General features: G+C 41.1%; 1 protein-coding gene across 2 annotated transcripts in view; it reads left to right on the top strand.

Annotated features, from left to right (window-relative positions):
• The window catches only part of LOC115213048 (gametogenetin-binding protein 2-like), a 124,909-nt gene that overhangs the window by 93,432 nt on the left and 10,300 nt on the right, over positions 1-21,177 (top strand). For both annotated transcript variants that reach the window (XM_029781953.2, XM_036504197.1), the window contains 6 exons: positions 4,994-5,092; positions 7,433-7,543; positions 9,431-9,634; positions 12,844-13,021; positions 14,215-14,403; positions 19,227-19,878. In XM_029781953.2, the coding sequence (XP_029637813.1) occupies positions 4,994-5,092; positions 7,433-7,543; positions 9,431-9,634; positions 12,844-13,021; positions 14,215-14,403; positions 19,227-19,878 (1,433 nt within the window). The remainder of the gene's footprint in view (positions 1-4,993; positions 5,093-7,432; positions 7,544-9,430; positions 9,635-12,843; positions 13,022-14,214; positions 14,404-19,226; positions 19,879-21,177) is intronic.

Here is a 21,177-nt window from a genome sequence, read left to right as displayed (position 1 = left end):
CTGATTCCTCTCAGCTCATTTATATTCTTTCATTCACACTAATATTAAACATCCAGTGAAGCATACTTGTCTCATTTCTTTGCTCCCTTCTCACATACTCAATATTCAATACTCTTATATCTCTCTGCCATGCAATATTACACTTCACAATCTGCTTTTCACTCAGAGAGAAAGAGAATCCCTCTCAGCTAACAGCTCCTTAAACTTCTCCATCCTGTTCATACACACGCTGGAATGGAAGCACTCCGTCGGTTACGACGACGAGGGTTCCGGTTGATCCGAATCAACGGAACAGCCTGCTCGTGAAATTAACGTGTAAGTGGTTGAGCACTCCACAGACACGTGCACCCTTAACGTAGTTCTCAGGGATATTCAGCGTGACACAGAGAGTGACAAGGCCGGCCCCTTGAAATACAGGTACAACAGAAACAGGAAGTAAGAGTGAGAGAAAGTTGTGGTGAAAGAGTACAGCAGGGATCACCACCATCCCCTGCCGGAGCCTCGTGGAGCTTTTTAGGTGTTTTTGCTCAATAAACACTCACAACGCCCGGTTTGGGAATTGAAACCGCGATCCTATGACCGCGAGTCCGCTGCCCTAACCACTGGGCCATTGCGCCTCCACATACACACACTACAGTGCTTCTGGAACAGGCTGTGTCTACTATTCGTTACATATCTTATGTAATACATCAACTATTATAAGGGAATCTTCTAGATATTTGAAGGAATTCGTTTCTCTGTTTTTGTCTCTTGCGCAGCTTGCACTGAAGGACATTTCTCCTTCAATGCTTTGTGGCATCTTCCATCGGTATCGCTTTCTAGTGGTTCTAAACAATATTAATGTTATCAGGGCATATTTGAGATCTTTTGGCCTACACTATGGCATGATTTAAAAAACTTTTTTTTAACCTCTGTTATCCCTGTAGCCATCACGTGAATCTGGATGCAGTTATGACCATTCCAACTAAGGGTCAACTCTCTCGCATATTAATACTGAAACATTTCTACTGTAAATCCTCGAGTATAGTTCGCCCTTGAGTATAATACGCAGGGGATTTTTAGGGGGCTGTACCTCTGAAAATCCTAAACCTTGTGTATAATACACACCCCTTCTCTAACTTGAGTCAAGGAGGTCTATACACCGTCCTTGGTTTGTAAAAATCTATATGGTAACGTCCTTTATTATTATTGTATATATAACATAATGCAAACGTGTAGCTTTTTTGTGCATTTTGTTTGCAGAAAATAAAGAAATAACATTTAATAAATGTTGCTTACTGCAAGTTATGGATGATTCTTTTATGACTTCATTGCTTTCAGGATTAGCTTAAGGTATTTTCGCTCCTGACATCACAAAATGCGTCTGAATAAACATTGCCGGACAGCAAATAGAGACTCGGACATTGCTTAGAAAATAATGTTCATTTTTAACCTCATATATAGTACGCACTAGGGATTTTAACCTTTAAATTTTGGGGGAAAATGCAGATTATACTCGGATTTATGGTACTTCCTCCTTTAACTTCATGAATCTCTACTTTGCTGTCCTTCCTAAATTGAAGCCTGTCATATATGTATGTATGTGTGTCTGTGTTTGTCCCCCCACCATTGCTTGACAATCAATGTGGGTGTGTTTACATCCCTGTAACTTAGCGGTTCGGCAAAAGTGACTGATGAATAAGTACTAGGCTTAGAAAGAATAAGTCCTGGGGTTGACTTGTTCGATTAAAGGTGGTGCTCCAGCATGGCTGCAGTCAAACGACTGAAACAAATAAAAGAATAAAGGAATATATATATATTAGGTGTAGGAGTGGCTGAGTGGTAAGTAGCTTGCTTACCAACCACATGGTTCCGGGTTCAGTCCCACTGCGTGGCATCTTGGGCAAGTGTCTTCTGCTATAGCCCTGGGCCGACCAATGCCTTGTGAGTGGATTTGGTAGGCGGAAACTGAAAGAAGCCTGCCGTGTATATATATATATGTTTGTGTGTCTGTGTTTGTCCCCTTAGCATTGCTTGACAACCGATGCTGGTGTGTTTACGTCCCCGTTACTTCGCGGTTCGGCAAAAAGAGACCGATAGAATAAGTACTGGGCTTACAAAGAATAAATCCCAGGGTCGATTTGCTCGACTAAAGGCGGTGCTCCAGCATGGCCGCAGTCAAATGACTGAAACAAGTAAAAGAGTAAAGAGTATATATATATCCACATCTAATAGAATGCCATTAAAAAAATTAAAGGATGGCTGTGTAAAGGACATGACCCTTTAAATAAAGCTGTTAAAAAACAAACAAAACTTCGGTTTGAACCTTGTTTGTTACATTGATGTGGATTAAAATAACAATGCTTTCTTCTCGTTAATCTTCTGCTGTTCTGCCTGCCAGATTAACTCGATTTGCTGTTTATAGCATCCATTGCCGCTCTTACTCAGCTGGTGTTTGTGGTTGAGTATTGACATAATTGCTTTGATAAAGGAGGGAAAATTATAACTTGAACCAATAACGGAACGAGTAGGCAAGCCTGAATTTCTAATACCATTGAAGGGTTTTATTGAACTAAGAAATTATAGATTTAACTAGCAGTATCGCCCGGCGTTGCTCGAGTTTGTAAGGGGAATAACTATATAAGCATTTTTAGAGTTATAGCCAAAAAATAGCAAAAAAATGCATTAAAAATGGGAAAAAAATTATGGTAAATTTTTTTTTAAATCGTTGACTCATCGTAGACATTTTTAGAGAGTTACTTCCCTTATATAATAGCGAAAAAATGCATTAAAATGGAAAAAAATGATGGTAAATTTTTTTTTAAATTGTAGACTCATCGTAGACGCGCGCTAATACCCAGAAGGGCTCGATATGAATCACGACTATAAGATACCCGGTTTTGGTTAAACTGCACCGCAAAATGTGGGAGTAGTTAGGAATCTAAATCGTAGGAGACAGACACACAACTTGACTTTTATATATAAAGATTTCCGTTCTCATCTGCTTCCGCTTCTGAACTTAGTGAACTAATAGCTATGTCTTATCAAGTTTAGATTAATTTCACTTTCTTATATAATTATCTGGCTGAAAATACCTGCCTGAATTAACTCAAAATTTACACAGGATTTTATTTATTTTTTAGATGCATTGTGTATAAGGGAACCACTTAGTGTGTGTGTGTGTGTGTGTGTGTGTGTGTGTACATATATGCACAAATATCAATTTAGTGTTCAAAGGAAGAGAGGAGGTGCATAAAGAGATTGCTAGATATACTAAATCAAAGATTACTTTGATGACCTAAAAAGGAAGGAGGTAACTTACCAATCAATAAAACCCTACTGATATTCTAGGCTGAGTGCTAAGGCATTCCAAGCCTCCCTACTCCTTCCATTAATATCATCGATGAGTGATGTTGGGATGCCATCTCCTGCCACCATCACTACTGCAACCTACTTTTTTTGTGATGGAAATATTTTCTGCTATTGAAAGAAAAAAAAAATTTTTTTTTTCTTTTTTTTTTTAGTTTCGTCAGAGGAGAAAGGATAGGAGGAAGGGGAGGACTGGTGGAAGGGGAAGACAAAATGATGAATCATGGTTTTGCATCTTTGCATCTCTGTCGTCGTCGTTTTCAGATGGGAGACTTGATCTGAATGCTTGCAACAGTGTGAACTTCACATCTAGTGGTATCCAGTTGTACCCAGTGGCCTGTCAGTAGTGTTAAACCCAGCAACTGATTTGGGTACAGTACATTCCACAGGCTGTTAACTCTTGTTCACCCATAAGACTTGGGTTAACTTGAGGTTATACATTTCTTTATTACCCACTAGGGGCAACATAGAACATACAATACAATCACGAATGATTACAACAATAAAATGCTTTTCTGGGGTCGATTAAAAATGCATGATGAATTTAAAGTTCGTATGATAAAACAATTACAAGGACAGTTTTACAAAATGTAGTGGGGTGGGTCTATGGACCCCTTGCTCGGCCTAAGGTGCTCTTCAATGAGATTGAACTTACTCTTTTCAGTCATGTGACTGTGGCCATGTTGGAGCACCGCCTTTAGTCGATCAAATCGACTCCAGAACTTATTCTTTGTAAGCCTAGTACTTACTCTATCAGTATCTTTTGCCGAACCGCTAAGTGATGGGGTTGTAAACACACCAGCATCAGTTGTCAAGCGATGTTGGGGTGTGGGGCAAACATAGACACACAAACATATACACACACACACACACACACACACACACACATACATATATATACGACTGGTTTGTTTCAGTTTCCATCTACCAAATCCACTCATAAGGCTTTGGTCGGTTCGAGGCTATAGTAGAAGACACTTGCCCCAGGTGCCACACAGTGGGACTGAATCCGGAACCATGTGGTTCATAAGCAAGCTACTTACCACACAGCCACTCCTACGCTACCACCCCCTGCCAGAGGCTCATGGAGCTTTAGGTGTTTTCGCTCAATAAACACTCCCAACGCCTGGTCTGATAATCATAACTGCAATCCTACAACTGCAAGTCTGCTGCCCTAACCACTGAGCCATTGCGTCTCCACAAATTCTTTATCTACAATAAAGAAATTTTGGGTTCAATTTAAAAAAAGGCTTATTTTCTTCATTAACTCTTTTGTTACCATATTCCTTTTAAAATACATTTTATTTATTTCAATTTTGCAAATAATGAAGAATTCATTAAAATATATTTACCATTATTAAAGGGTTTTTTTGAGGCCTAAATTAATTCGAAATTTAAAAGAAAATTTTAATATAAGCCACTATAAACTGAAAGTTTGTCATAGAACCAGGAATTGATCATCAGTGGCATGGTATTAAAAAGGGTCAAACTTGTTGAGATCTGCAACACCAAGAGGGTCTGCAGAATTTCTGATTTCAGTCTCATAAGTTTAAATACTACTTTTGATCATTTATATTGACTACTACTACTACTACTACTACATAGTAATTGCTTTTCTTTTCTTTTTTTCTTTTTTCCTTTCTAGGGCAAAATTGAATTCTGTGATGGAATCTATACCAAAAAGCAAGAAAAATAAACGATGTAATCTTCACTCCTTAGATACACACAAAACAAGGCCATTTGCGTAAGCGTCAAGTTTTCTTTTGTTATTAAATGTTCTGTTGTATTTAGTTTTGGGAAAAAGCAAAACAAAAACCCAATAATGTATTGGATATTGATTTGATAAACTTCCCTTTTATATTTGTGTTTGTGTGTCTGTGTTAAATTATTGTTGTGATGTTGTTGTTATAATAATAATAATGATGGCTCCGGTGCCAGCAGCACATAAAATGCACCATTCGGGTGTGGTCAATGCTAGTGCCGCCTGACTGACCCACATACCAGTGGCACGTAAAAGGCACCCACTACACTCCTTAGAGTGGTTGGCGTTAGGAATGGCATCCATCATCATCATCATCATCATCGTTTAATGTCCGTTTTCCGCGCTAGCACGGGTTGGACGGTTCGACTGGGGTCTGGGAAGCCAGGGGCTGCACCAGGCTCCAGTCTGATCTGGCAGAGTTTCTACAGCTGGATGCCCTTCCTAACGCCAACCACTCCGCGAGTGTAGTGGGTGCTTTTTACGTGCCGCCTGCACAGGTGCCAGAGGGGTCTGGCATCGGCCACGATCGGTTGGTGCTTTTTATGTGCCACCGGCACAGAAGCCAGTCGAGGCGGTGCTGGCATCGGCCACGTTCAGATGGTGCTTTTTATGTGCCACCGGCACAGAAGCCAGTCAAGGCGGGGCTGGCATAACTTTGCTAGATCATATTGGAGCCTGGTACCGCCTCCTGCCTTGCCAGTCCTCAAGCAAACTGTTCAACCCACGCCAGCGTGGAAAGCGGATGTTAAACAATGATGATGATGATGGACTCTCCCATTGAAGATGATGTATGAGTGGTCAGCTTTTGCAAAAGGATTTGTTTATATTGATCAAATGTATGTGCTGTACGTTAGCTCATGCCGTCCTTCAAATTGATGTTGCCTGAACCGGTGGATGGTGTGTACCACATGTGGAGTGTCGAAGTGATTGTAGAGCAACATGAGATGAGGTGTTTTACTCAAGAACACAACACACCTCCTGGCCTAGGAATTGAAACCACGCTCTCGTGATCGTGAGTGCGACGTCGTAGCCACTAGGCCATGTGTCTAGTAATAATAATAATAATAAGACCTGGTACAAGCACAAACCACAGAGAGTGACTGAGTTGGAGTCTTGCAAAATTCTAGGATTTCTCAATCTAAATGGATCAGGTTAACTAACATTGGGTATTTTTGCTGATTTTCAGAGTAGAGGTTGGCATTGATGGCTCAACTGTCCAGAACAAACTTATTGTGAATTATCCCCTTATTTTCCCACCAGAGGCAGAGCATCACCTTGTGTTCAAAATGCTCATGTTTGGTGACAGGTTCTGGAAGCTGACCCTTGCTAAACCACTGCTTATGCTTGTTTGGATTGTGGAAGAATATTTCCCTTGGATTGTTACTTGTTCTGATCTGTTGCTTAGTTGCTGCACTTGAGACACGTCAGCAACCAAGAGGAGGTAGAAGCTTCAATGGAGTTGTTCTTTACCTCAAAGGACAAGAACGGGTATCAGCATGGCATCAAAGAACTGGTAGAAGGGTTGCTTCAGACAATGCAACACAATGGCCTCGACTTTGAATGCTCAGCTGCTTTTGTTGTAAATTGATGGATAAAGCAAATAAATTACCAAAATATTGCAAAACTTTTAACTCAACATAATATATGTGTGTGTGTGTGTAATATATGTATGTATAGGTTGTGTGCATGTGCACACTCAGCATGGCCAGAAGCTGGCATCGGCCACGATTTGGATAGTGCTTTTTACGTATCTCCTGTCCAGGGGTCCTGGTATCTGCCGGGTGCCAGTCATAGGATTGGTTCAATTCCGATTTCGATTTCACTTGCCCCAACAGGTCTTTGCAAGAAATATGCAGATAAAATGATTGAAGTAGTCAGAGTATGTGATTGATAAGATTAAGCTAAGACTAATCTTGGATAGTGCTATGGTGACATTTATCTCTATGTATTCTCCTTAAGTTGTTCTCTCTGATCAACGGAAGGATTGTTTCCATGAAGCCCTTTTGTAGATTACCTTGATGACATGCCTACTTAAACAACGCTAATACGAGGAAACTTGTTGCTAGGTTATGATGAAAGGTGTCCTGCTTTACAATAGGAACTATGTGGCTGTGAAGCTGACTTCTTGACCAGACACACCTGTGCTCTGATTCTAAAGAGAGCAAAAATGCATATGGCTTTTTTTTTTTTATGGAACTAATAACATTAATAATAATAATAATAATAATAATAATAAAATTGTATTTTTGCTTTTCTTTGATATATATTTTGCTTTCACTGCTTGAAAATAATTGGTTTTTTTTTTTTTGTTTTTAAATTTAGTAGCTGGATTGATATATGGGATCTGTTATCACAAGAGTGCAGAGAAGAAGTTGTGTTGGTTGATGTTGACGGATTGCAAGATACTTTGGAAGCTTATCTACGTAAACACCGGTAACTAAACACACCTTGAAATATTGCTACTTCTCATTATTTATCAATGCTATAAAGTTATTCCTATTAGTTTCTGTTTAGTGAGCTGTCAAAAACTTGGTGTGTAGTTAGTGTTCAATAAGGTTTGGTAGTTATGTCACTGATGTTAATTTGTTCACAGTGGATCTAATTAATTTATAGGTTATAACCAAATCTCATGACTACAGATCAAGCAAGAAATGTGACAGCTACTGCTGCCGTTGTAGAAGTCCATAATGTTACAGGAGAAATTAGTGACAGTCAATAGCATTCTGGCCCAGGACTGTGACTCTGGACAAGGCATTTAAATTTCAGTTGGAAAGCACATTTAATACAATAAGTAGTGATAAAGTGCTATGGATTTTTCAAATATTATGTCAGTTATATCGCATGACTGGCACCTGTGCTGGTGGCATCTAAAAAACACCATTCGAGCATGGTCGATGCCAGTCTCTCTGGACTGGCTCTCATGCCAGTGACACGTTAAAGCATCATTCGAGCGTGGTTGATGCCAGTCCCTCCAGACTGGCTCCCATACTGGTGGCATGTAAAATGCACCATACGAACATGGTTGATGCCAGTGCTGCCTGACTGGCTCCCATGCTGGTGGTTTGTAAAAAGCATCCACTACATTCTTGGAGTGGTTGGCATTAGGAAGGGCATCCAGCTGTAGAAACCTTGCCAGATCAGATTGTAGCCTGGTGCAGCCTACTGGCTTACCAGTCCTCAGTCAAACTGTCCAACACATGCCAGCATGGAAAGCGGACATTAAATAATGATGATGATGATGACATGTTCTGTGTTGAATTTCATTTCCAGAGCTTAGATTGATCTTGGGCTCTGGGCAGCAGACACCCAAGATGCTGCATAACCATAACTGTAAACATATTTGACCTGTTTCATCATCATCATTGCTTAATGTCTGGCTTTCATGCTGGTATGGGTTGGAAGGTTTTGCAGAAGCTGGTAAGCCAGTGCACTGTGTGAAGCTTCATTGTCTACTTAGGCATATTTTTGACTGCTAGGGACCCTTCCTAATGCCAATCACTTTACAGATTGGACTACATGCTTTTTTATGTGGTGCCAGCAGCAGTGGGGTCTACTTTGGTATTTATTAATGAAAGCATAGAAGCAAAAAACTGTGATGTTTACAAGAGAAGGTAAAATTGATGTTGACACTCTCTTTTTGAAGAGCATTTACAAGTGAAATGGTGACAATTGAGGTCCAAAACTAGTTACCCTATTTTTATTCCCAGCTGATCGATGCCAGTACCCCCTGACTGGCTCCCATGCCAGTGGACACCTAAAAAGCACCCACTACACTCTTGGAGTGGTTGGTGTTAAGAAGGGCATCCAGCTGTAGAAACATTGCCAGATGACATTGGAACCTGGTGCAGCCTCTGGCTCTCTAGTTCTCAGTCAAAACAGACGTTAAAGGCAATATATATATATATATATATATGGCAGAGCTGGACAAAATGCTTAGCTGTGTTTCATCCCTCTTAATGTTTATGTTCTGAGTTTGAATTCTGTTGAGGTTGACTTTGCTTATGGGGTCTATAATAAGTACTTATGGGGTCTATAATACTTATGGGGTCTATAATAAGTACCAGCCATGTACTGGGGTCAATGTAATTGGCTAGCCACCTCCCACAAAATTTCAGCCCTTGTACCTAGAATTGCTATTGTTGTTCCATAAAATAAGATTAAGTGTAAACCACTGTTTTAGCTTATTTTTGTTTTTATTCCTCTTATTTCCAATTTACTTTGTATTGCTTTCCAGACAATTTTAATTACTTTATCATACAGCACTTCATTAAAATTACACTAGGTTATTATTTACTTTCTCCTTTTTTTTTTTTTTTGTAGGTTTTGTGCTGAATGTAAATCTAAAGTTTTGCGTGCATTTGGTATATTAATATGTGAAGTAGACTACACGAAGGAAAAAGGCTATTGTCCGTCATTGTATGACCATTTGCGATGTTGTCCTCAAGAGAGGCATATACATATTGAATGTGATACAGAATTTCTCTCTCGGCTCATTGGTAGAGCTGAACCAGAGCTAGCTGGCAGGTAAGCATCAAACTGAGCCCCTGTTTTCTACACTTCTTACACCTACTCCTCTTTTCTTTTTAGTGCGCTTATTGCAAATTAGCTTGTTCATATAATTTACAAACGGAGAAAAATAAATTTTATAGGTTTTAATAAAATGTTGATCTTGTATTGTAAATGAAATATTAAATGTAATAAACAATAAAAAGGGCACCATTTGAGTGATCGTTACCAGCGTCGCCTTACTGGCACTTGTGCCCGTGCTAGTAGGGTGCCAAGAGCACTATCCGAGTGTGATCGTTGCCAGAGCAGCCAACTGGCTCCATGCCGGTGGTATGTAAAAGGGCACCATTCGAGCGTGATCTTTACCAACGTTGCCTTACTGGCACCTGTGCCGGTGGCATGTGTAAAAAGATTCGAGCGAGGTCATTGCCAGTACTGCCTGACTGGCCCCCGTGCCGGTGGCACGTAAAAAGCACCCACTACACTCTCGGAGTGGCTGGCGTTAGGAAGGGCATCCAGCTGTAGAAACTCTGCCAGATCAAGATTGGAGCCTGGTGCGGCCATCTTGTTCACCAGCCCTCAGTCAAAATCGTCCAACCCATGCTAACATGGAAGGCAGACGTTAAACGATGATGATGATGATGAATAAATAGTTAAAACAATTTAAGGCATTGCCAACTTTCGATTTCTTTTTTTTGATTAGACTAAATATGGTAAAACTTTGAACTTCTGGAATCTCTCTAACATAGTCCAGAGAATAAATGAATCCCAAATTTGAATTCAGCAAGAAGAATTACATCAAGATACCAAATTTGAAAATTTTCACTTAAATTTAAAATTTCCAAATCTGTGACAGTAACTGAAAGGATTCCAAATAGATTCTGGTACCATAGGTGACCAAATCAGCAGTGGAGGAGGATGTTGTGAAAGCATAGTTGCTCGAATCAGAACCATCTGGGGCAAAGTTCAGAGAGCTGTTACCTCTGTTGGTAACAAAAGGGGCCTCTGCCTCAGTGAAGAGCAGATTGTATGATGCCTGTGTATAGACAGCTATGCTACACGGCAATGAAACATGGGTCATGAACACTGAGGACATGTGAAAGCTTGAAAGAAATGAAGCCAGCATGCTCTGCTGGATGGGTAATGTCAGTGTGCATGTACAACGGTGTGTAAACGAATTAAGAGAGAAATTGGGTATAAGAGGCATCAGATGTGCACAAGACTGCGTTGGTATGGTCATGTGATGCATATGGATGGCGACAGTTGCATAAAGAAGCATCAGTCTCTCAACATGATTGGAACTTGTGTAAGGGGGAGACTGAGGAAGATATCATCATCATCATCATCATTTAGCGTCCGTTTTCCATGCTAGCATGGGTTGGACGGTTCAACTGGGGTCTGTGTAGCTGGAAGGCTACATCAGGCCCAGTCAGATCTGGCAGTGTTTCTACGGCTGGATGCCCTTCCTAACGCCAACCACTCCGTGAGAGTAGTGGGTGCTTTTTACGTGCCACCTGCACAGGTGCCAGACAGAGCTGGCATTTTACGTGCCACCTGCACAGGTGCCAGACAGAATGAAATATTGAAAGCTGATCACAAGATGCTGAGCCTCACAGAGAAAATAAGAGACCAAGATACCTGGCATTTTACTGTGCTCGAGAAGACCAGCCCAGCATAAATGATATCCTAAAACCACCTTGGTATGCTTATACATACAGTGACCTGCCTCAGCTCCACATTTTTTTTTTTTTCTGTCAAGTACTTCCCTAACATCTCTTCCCCTAACACTCACCACTTCTCTATCTATGGTACTACTTGGCTGCTGCAATCACCTGTGAAGAGAATAAGCACATACTACAGACCCTCCCTTAAAACAAATGACTTCCATCTCTCATTACCTTCCTTGCTCTCTATTTCCTCAAGTTACCTCCTTTCGGCGCCTTCAACCATTGCTCTCCCCATCTCCCCTCTCCTTTACTCCATCTTTAACACCCCTTATTTTGCCATCAGTCTCAATTCACTCTACATATCTACAATAGCCCCGCCACTATCACTTGCTACAGTCACCTCATCCCCATCTCTAATTACTGGTTTCATCTCCCCAGAGTAACCATGTCTCTCCTCTGCAGCAAAACACCTATTCTCTATCCCCCTATTATACTAGCACAAAGCCATCTCCCTCAATACTACTCACCCTCTCTGTTGAGGGGGCCTTTGTTTTGCAAGTTACTTGGTGACCCCTGGCTGGCATTAGGAAGGGCATCAAGCCATGGAAACCATGCGAAAGCAGACAATTGGAGCCTGGCACAGTCCTCTGCCCTGCCACCTCATGTCAGACTGTCCAATCCATACTCTTACTCTTTACTCGTTTCAGTCATTTGACTGCGGCCATGCTGGAGCACCACCTTTAGTCAAGCAAATCGACACCGGGACTTATTCTTTGTAAGCCCAGTACCTATTCTATCGGTCTCTTTTGCCGAACCGCTAAGTGACGGGGACGTAAACACACCAGCATCAGTTGTCAAGCAATGCTAGGGGGACAAACACACACACACACACACACACACACACACACACACACACACACACACACACACACACACACATATACATACATACACATATATATATATATATATATATAATATATATATATATATATATACATATATATATATATACATACACATATATACGACAGGCTTCTTTCAGTTTCCGCCTACCAAATCCACTCACAAGGCATTGGTCGGCCCGAGGCTATAGCAGAAGGCACTTGCCCAAGATGCCACGCAGTGGGACTGAACCCGGAACCATGTGGTTGGTAAGCAAGCTACTTACCACACAGCCACTCCTGCGCATGATGTTAAATGATGATGATGACCAATAACAATTGGTGCACTCAACCTTGTGAGTAAATGCTGAAGTGACCGGCTGGATAAGCTAGGGTTTTCAGTAAAAGAATCCAATGTACACATTCCAACTAAACTCCTTATATATCTCTATTTAAGGGCTTTTCTACGAAATGCTAGTTATTTATATTGCTTTTTAGATATATTCTCATTATTCTCTTTAAAATACATGACTGAGGTTTTGTTAGCATTTTGAAAAACAAAAAAAAATCTTATTGATAAAACGTTTTTGAGATTTATTTATTTATATATATATATATATATTTTTTTTTTTTTCAATTTTTATTGTTTTATCTGAATTTTTTTTTCTTTCTTCAGTAGCCGACGTGATAGACATGCAAAAACACTTGACATTGCCCAGGAAGAGGTCCTTACTTGCCTTGGCATCCATCTACATGAAAGAATGTATCGAATATGGCGGGAATTAAAAGCTGAAGAGCAAACTTGGCAGATATTGTTTTATTTAGGAATTAATGCCTTGAAGAAAGGCTTTGAGGTAAGTCCCAAATCAAAATCCTTAAATTGTTGAAATGTGTTTTGAAATCATGTGGAAGCTTTGGGGTCAGATATTTGTACTTCCGAGCCTAATGCTTATGTTGTTGGGGTTTAGTGACTTTGTCATATTTAATGAATCCCTGTCTTCATTTCAAAGATGTCTGTAAGAGAGATATGAAGTCATTTGATCTGGACTTCCTGAGATAAGAGGAGGTTGCAAATAATCACCCACACTGGAGGCAAATACTATGAAAGGGTATGAAGAGAGCTGGCGAGCTGGCAGAAACGTTAGCACGCCGGGCAAAATGCTTAGCGGTATTTTGTCTGCGTTACGTTGTGAGTTCAAATTCCGCCAAGGTCAACTTTGCTTTTCATCCTTTCGGGGTCGATAAATTAAGTACCAGTTACGCACTGGGGTCGATGTAATCGACTTAATACCTATGTCTGTCCTTGTTTGTCCCCTCTGTGTTTAGCCCCTTGTGGGTAATAAAGAAATAGGTATGAAGAGAGCGGAAGAAAAACAGGAACTCGCCATCAAAGAAAAGCACGCTCAACGGAAGGAGAAATGAGTAGCTCCTTCAAATGCTGTTGGTGAATGCATGGCTGCAACTCTCGTGTTGGCCTGTACAGCCATAACAGATGCTGCACCACTATCAGCAGCTGGCATGGTTTCTTTGGAGGCAGACCCATAGCCTCTCAAGACCAATGGATACCTACGACTACTACTACTGTCCTCAGTTTAAATTCCACCTGATCAATTTGTGCTTCATGTAAAAAGCACTGTTGCTGGGGCCTTGTAAAAATGCTCTTTTTTTCTGTCTTTCATCATCATCGTCTAACGTCCGTTTTCCGTGCTAGCACGGGTTGGACGGTTCGACCAGGGTCTGGGAAGCCAGGAGGCTGCACCAGGCTCCAATTTGATCTGGCAGTGTTTCTACAGCTGGATGCCCTTCCCAACGCCAACTACTCCGTGAGTGTAGTGGGTGCTTTTTACGTGCCACTGGCACAGGTGCCAGGGGAGGCTGGCAGCGGCCACGATCGGTTGGTGCTTTTTATGTGCCATCGGCACAGAAGCCAGTCAAGGCGGCGCTGGCATCCGCCACGTTTTATAATAAAGAAGTTTTTGTCTTATATTCTTAGTGAAGAATTTTCTGTTTCACTATTTTCTCATTTTATCTATTCTTGTCTTAACAGATGGAATTGGAACGAAAGCAGGGAGTGTCTAACTTGGAACTAATGTGTGAAGAACTACTCGAAGAGGAACGACTACGTGAACAAAAACGAGAGCTAAAACGAGAAAAAAGGAAAAAGCGGCGAGCTAAAATCCAGCTGTCCGAAGTGGATTCCCCTCCCCTCACCAAACAAATTTCCTCGGAGTGCAAAGTAAGGGCTTATTTTATGATGGTACTTTTATTAAGAGTACATTGAAATTTATTAAGATTTTTACAAGTGTATTTGATAGTCTTTTTTCTCAATTTTCTATTGAAAATATAAGCTTTAAAATTAGATAACTTAATTACTTGTTTAATTTAGAATTTCGTTTTGTAATTATGTGATTTTGAGTCCTATTTCACACTGAGCAGCATTCTGGACAAATGTTTTCAATTGTAGCCTTGCATTGACCCAAAGTTTGTGAGAGATGTTGGGCTGATGAAAACTACACTGAAAGCATGTTGGATGGAGTGTACCTGTTTTTGGCATGTGAACTTAATCTACTTTGGTTATTAAATACCTTTTAGAAGAATCTATGCTTCTGCAACCATTCAAATCAGGTCTAAAGATAACTCGATATTTTGATACTCTAATTCCTACTCTAACAACCCTTTAATGGTGGGACTTTTCCCCTTCTTATTTTCCTCTCACCAATTTTGGAATTCCTAGGAAACATAATGACTGCAGGACTGCTTTTTCTCCTCTGAGTCCTTCAACTTTTCTCAGTGAATGTACCAGCTGTGGGCATTTGGTAAAGAGTACATTCACAATGATACTTTATAGATTATTTTCATTAAGCACCATCTGAGCCCGATCATTGCCAGGGCCATTGACTGGCTCCCATGCCGGTGGCACGTAAAAAGCACCATTTGAGCATGATCGTTACCAGCATCTTCTTACTGGCACATGTGCAGGTGGCACATGAAAAACAACATTCATGCGTGGCTGTTGCCAGTGTAGCCGGACTGGCTCCCGTGCAGGTAGCACGTAAAAAACACTTTTTGAGTGTGGTCAATGCCAGTACCTATTTCTTTACTACCCTCAAGGGGCTAAACACAGAGAGGACAAACAAGGACAGACAAACGGATTAAGTCGATTATATCGACTCCAGTGCGTAACTGGTACTTATTTAATCAACCTCAGCGGAATTTGAACTCGGAGCGTAACGGCAGGCGAAATACGGCTACACATTTCGCCCGGCGTGCTAACGTTTCTGCCAGTTTGCTGCCTTAATGCCAGTATCGTGTGACTGGTCCTCATGCCAGTGGCACGTAAAAGCACCCACTACACTCTGGGAGTGGTTGGTGTTAGGAAGAGCATCCAGCTATAGAAACTTTGCCAGATCAGATTGGAGACTGGTGCAGCCTCCTGGTTTGCCAATCTTCGGTCAAACCGTCCAACCCATGCCAGCATGGAAAGCAGATGTTAAACAACGACGATGATGATGATGAATTATGGACTAAATACTCTGTAGTATTTCATTCAAAGTTTCACTGATTTCAACTTTGTCCTTCATCTCTTCACGGTTTATTAAATAAAAGTTTTGAATAAGTCATTTGATCAAGACATCATCCCATCTTCCATCGCTACAACTGGCCTTGTCTAATTAAATCAATGGATGAAGTAGAGAAGTGCCATATTCTATCATTCCAAGTATTTCATCTACAAACTGGTAGGGTTTTCCTCCAAGTTCTAATGTTCTCTGTGGATATAATAGCTTTGTACATTTGGTTAAGTTGCATGCTTAGAGGAGACCATGCAGGATAACTGCTTACTGTGAGATGGGACTGAATGTTGTAGTAGTTTTTATTACAAAACCCAGAATTCTAAGAAATGATCATTTGATGCCTTCATATGCTCTGTTAGTTTGTACCTAATTTTAAGCTTGTTAATTATTTCATATTCTTGTCTGCTACATTGTACATTTAATTAGTGGTTCTCTCATTTTTATTTCTGCATGCACAAGTCTATGCTTCACTGAGGAGGTCTAATAAGATCAAAACATGTCTGAAGTTGTCTCCTGTAGTTGAAATAATTAAAATATTATTGACTTATACAGTGTTAGCTGCATTCTTTCAAAGTAGCTTTTTAATGCTTAAACCCATTATTAGCATTTAAACTGGCCGGATCTGGCCCAAATACTCGTTTCGTGTTCAAACCAGCTAGATCCTGTCTCTCACACCTACACTGTAATGCCATTCCAAAAATATACTATCACACAAGCGAAATCTCAAGGCTACAAGATAAAGCAGGATTAAATTAAAACAAAATAAATAAATATTTAGCAGAGTAATCCGAATGCTAAAGGGTTAAAAAATGAATTAAAAAGAATGCAGTGAAGAAAAGACGATCATCATCATTTAATGTCCATTTTCCATGCTGGCATGGGTTGGATGGTTTGACAGGAGCTGGCAAGGCTGGAGAGCTGCACCAAGCTCCAGAGTCTGTTTTGGCATGGTTTCTACAGTTAGATTCCCTTCCTAATGTATCGGGTGCTTTTTATGTAGTACCATAACCAGTGCTTTTTATGTGGTACCATCACCAGTGCTTTTTATGTGGTACCATCACCAGTGCTTTTTATGTGGTACCATCACCAGTGCTTTTTATGTGGTACCATCACCAGTGCTTTTTATGTGGTACCATCGCCAGTGCTTTTTATGTGGTACCATCGCCAGTGCTTTTTATGTGGTACCATCGCCAGTGCTTTTTATGTGGTACCATCGCCAGTGCTTTTTATGTGGTACCATCACCAGTGCTTTTTATGTGGTACCATCACCAGTGCTTTTTATGTGGTACCATCACCAATGCTTTTTATTCATGTGTTTTTTTATGTGGCATCAGCACCCACAGGGTCACCGAATACTTTGCAAAGCAGAAACTCCCCAACTGGGAAATCAGGGAGTAGTATTAAGGGTGTGTGGCTTTGTGCTATTTGAGAGATTTAAGGTACAGAGGGAACAGATATTGGTGTCGTGTCTTGCTGTAGAGTAGAAACATGGATACCCCAGTTAGTAAACAAAGAGTAAGATAAAGAGAGTAATAGTGAAAGTGATGATGGCAGAGATGTATCAGGGTATGCCCTTGAGGGACATTGGGGGTGGTAAGATTAGGTGAGGTAATATGGAGGCTTGGGTTGGGTGAGTGGACAGGATGAGGTGACTATCAAATGGAGAGAAGTATAGGAGTGACTTGAGGTTAGGGGTTGTAGTAGATGTGTGAGGGCATTGAGGGTGGTAGCTGGGTAAATGAGGAGTTGATGGTGGAGGGCAGAGGAGGGACAGAAAGGAGGTGATTGGAGACAGTAGGTAGGGGGAAAGGTGACTGGGGAGGAAGTAAAGGTAACTGATAATACCAGGGGTGTAGTATGGGCCCGCCTGATCTGCTCTCAAGTGATAGAGGAAGTGATGGGTGTTAGGGAATGTGATGTAGGTGGGAGAAGGTGGATGGGGCAGAGCCCCTCATGGACATGCATTACAATGGTGGTTTTAGAATATCAGTTTTGTTGTGGTGGGCAGGTTTTCTTGTACAACAATGCACCGGCTATTTCAGTCCTTTGTCATCTCTTTTGTGAGGCTCAATGTTTTGAGATCAGCCTTCAGTACTTTGTCCCATGTCTTCTTCAGCCACCCTCTTCCACAATTTTTTTCTACTTTAAGTGATCAACACTTCTTCATGCAACTGTCCTCACCCATATGCATCACACAATTAAACAGCACCATCTTCTCTCTTGCAGACTGTTTCTAATTCCTCTTATGCCTAACTTTTTTCCTCTATACACCAGTGCTTTGTTGCACTTGTACACTGGTCTTGCACATTCAGTGGTGCATACCTACTTCTTTACTACCCACAAGGGGCTAAACACAGAGAGGACAAACAAGGATAGACAAACGGATTAAGTCGATTATATCGACCCTAGTCCGTAATTGGTACTTATTTAATCGACCCCGAAAAGATGAAAGGCAAAGTCAATCTTGGCGGAATTTGAACACAGAACGTAACGGCAGACGAAATACGGCTACGCATTTCACCCGGCGTGCTAACGTTTCTGCCAGCTCTCCGCCTTTCAGTGGTGCATACCAGCTTCATTCCTCTCTAGTCTTTGTATCTCCTCTGCATTTAGGGCCCAAGTCTCACTATCATGGAGCATTACCTTTCTACACATGCATCATACAATCTTCCTTTCACTCAGAGAGAGTAACTTTTTGTTGCCAACTGGTAAAAGCTCTCTGAACTTTCTCCATCCTATTCTTATTCTAGCTGTTGCACTTGTAATATTAGTCAATAATGAAAATTTTTGTTATTCCAGTAACTCTAGAAGACTTTCTCAGTGAGGTGTACAGTTTTTGTGTTAGGGTCTTGCCTGTCACTTTGTAGGTCTGACAGTCTCAAAACTAAACTCACAACTTTTCCGTTGTCTACCTTTATCATGTCTTCTGTCAACAACTCTCAGCACTTTGCAGCCTTGTGTGCCATCCAAAATCAACATTCAGTGGTTGAAATATACAGATATGGAGATAATTTATTCTCAAGCACAGAATAATGCATGAGTAGCATGAATAGGACATTAACCTTATATTGCAGAAAAATTTGTCAGCGGCCAGCCACGAGACTCGAACTCGCATCTCTGTGATTACCAGTCAAAAATTGCAGAAAAATTTGTGAGTGGGCAGTTTAGCTTAATGGTAAAGCACTTGACCAGTAATCACAGAGATGTGAGTTCGAGTCTCGTGGCTGGCTGCTGACAAATTTTTCTGCAATATAAGGATGTTCTATCCTATTCATGCATTATTCTGCACTTGAGAATAAACTATCTCCTTATCTGTATATTTCAATACATCTCAACACTTTTCCTACAAAGCAAACTTTGTTTACATATATCGTAATTTGAATTTCACTAGTTGACCTGTTTTTATTTATTTCACTAATTTGTTATTAGAATTGCTACCTATTTAGTATTCTTTATATTCTTTTTCATCTTTGTATTCTTTTTCTAGTGTGATAATAGTCCAAAGAAAAGTTCTAGAATTTACAATGGTCGTCACAAGGAAATCTCCAGAAGCGATCATGACATGAAACTGGTTTCCATAGAGAACTGTCAGAAGGCAGCCAATGAAATTTATCGAAAGGTGGCAGATATGAAGGCGCCCTGTTGTGGTAAGGCTGTGTCAAAATCTAGGGTACTACAACGAGAGCAGTCTACATCGCCACCATCTCTGCTAACACACCGGTGCGGTCGCAGATGTCGGCCAACAACAACTTCAAACATCGCCACTAAAACCACTAGTAGTAGTAGTAGCAGTAGTAGCAGCAGTAGTAGTAGTAGTAATAGCAGTAGCAATAGCAAGCATACAATGACTACAGAGGCAGATGATGATGATGATGAGGACGCTGAGTACTACAACATGGGGCGGTGTTGCGACCTGGTTCATAACGTAGATAGGATGGCCACCTCTTCGTCGTCATCATCTTCATCGTCGTCCTCATCAACTACTACAACTTTAAATTCTGTTGGTTCCAACTATACGACAAGTAACGGAAGTGATTGTGGGTATTCATCAGGAGCAGAAGGCTGTGAAAATTGTGGACTACAAGGTTCCAATGAGAATGCAGATGTGATGTGTTTAGAAGACTTTCTTCATCAAAAAGGTAAATGCTATTTTCATATTCTGTAGCAAGACATTTCGGTTTTGAGTGGATCTGGTTGACAAAGGCTAAAAGAAGCTTGTCCAATATATGTGTGTGTGTGTGTGTGTGTATTTACAGTTAGCTTTCTCCAAAAAGTGCTGAGCTACAAGTGGTGGTGGTGGTGTTGTCATTTCTTTTACTCTTTTACTTGTTTCAGTCATTGGACTGCGGCCATGCTGGAGCACCGCCTTCAGTCGAGCAAATCGACCCCGGGACTTATTCTTTGTAAGCCCAGTACTTATTCTATCGGTCTCTTTTTGCCGAACCGCTAAGTGACGGGGACGCAAACACACCAGCATCGGTTTTCAAGCAATGCTAGGGGGACAAACACAGACACACAAACACACATACACATACATATATGTACATATATACGACAGGCTTCTTTCAGTTTCCGTCTGCCAAATCCACCCACAAGGCATTGGTCGGCCCGAGGCTATAGCAGAAGACACTAGCCCAAGATGCCACGCAGTGGGACTGAACCCGGAACCATGTGGTCGGTTAGCAAGCTACTTACCACACAGCCACTCCTGCGCTTATTGGTATTAAAAAACTTTTTTTGCTGGGTTTGCACTTTTGAAGATGAACATGAGGATGATGATCATCATTTAATGTCTATGTTTAATGCTGGCATGGGATGAGTGGTTTGACAAAGATTCAACGAGTTAAGTACAATGAGGAATAGATGAACCCGTCCTGGAAAGACTGGTAGGGGTTAGCAACAGGAAGGGGATTTGGCTGTAAAACAATGCATTGATAACGCATACCTGTAACTCACATTAGCATGGGAGAACAGCCTTGAAAATAAACAAAAATGCATATGTATGTACACACAATCACATACATGCTCTCCTAATATTTTAATATCCTCTTCCCAAGCAAATAATTGTCATAAGCAGGGATTGTGTGTGTGTGTGTATCACCGTGATCACCGTGACCGAACAGGCTATCAGATGTTGCCACACATTGCTGGTCACAATGCGCTTCGCATTGTTTTAGCCTTCAAATGACGCCACCCCGCTGGCTAAGCGAGCAGGCCAACAGAAGAAAGAGTGAGATAAAGTTGTGGCGAAAGAGTACAGCAGGGATCGCCACCCACCCCCTGCCGTAACATCGTGGAGCTTTGGGTGCTTTCGCTCAATAAACACTCACAACGCCCGGTCTGGGAATTGAAACCGCGATCCTACGACCACGAGTCCGCTGCCCTAACCACTGGGCCATTGTGCCTCTACGTGTGCGTGTATGTGTGTGTGTGTGTAT

The sequence above is a fragment of the Octopus sinensis genome, linkage group LG6 (assembly GCF_006345805.1).
Source record: "Octopus sinensis linkage group LG6, ASM634580v1, whole genome shotgun sequence".
Lineage (NCBI taxonomy): Eukaryota > Metazoa > Mollusca > Cephalopoda > Octopoda > Octopodidae > Octopus > Octopus sinensis.
The sequence above is the reverse complement of the archived record's forward strand: the minus strand, read 5'-3'. Positions and strand labels throughout refer to the sequence as shown.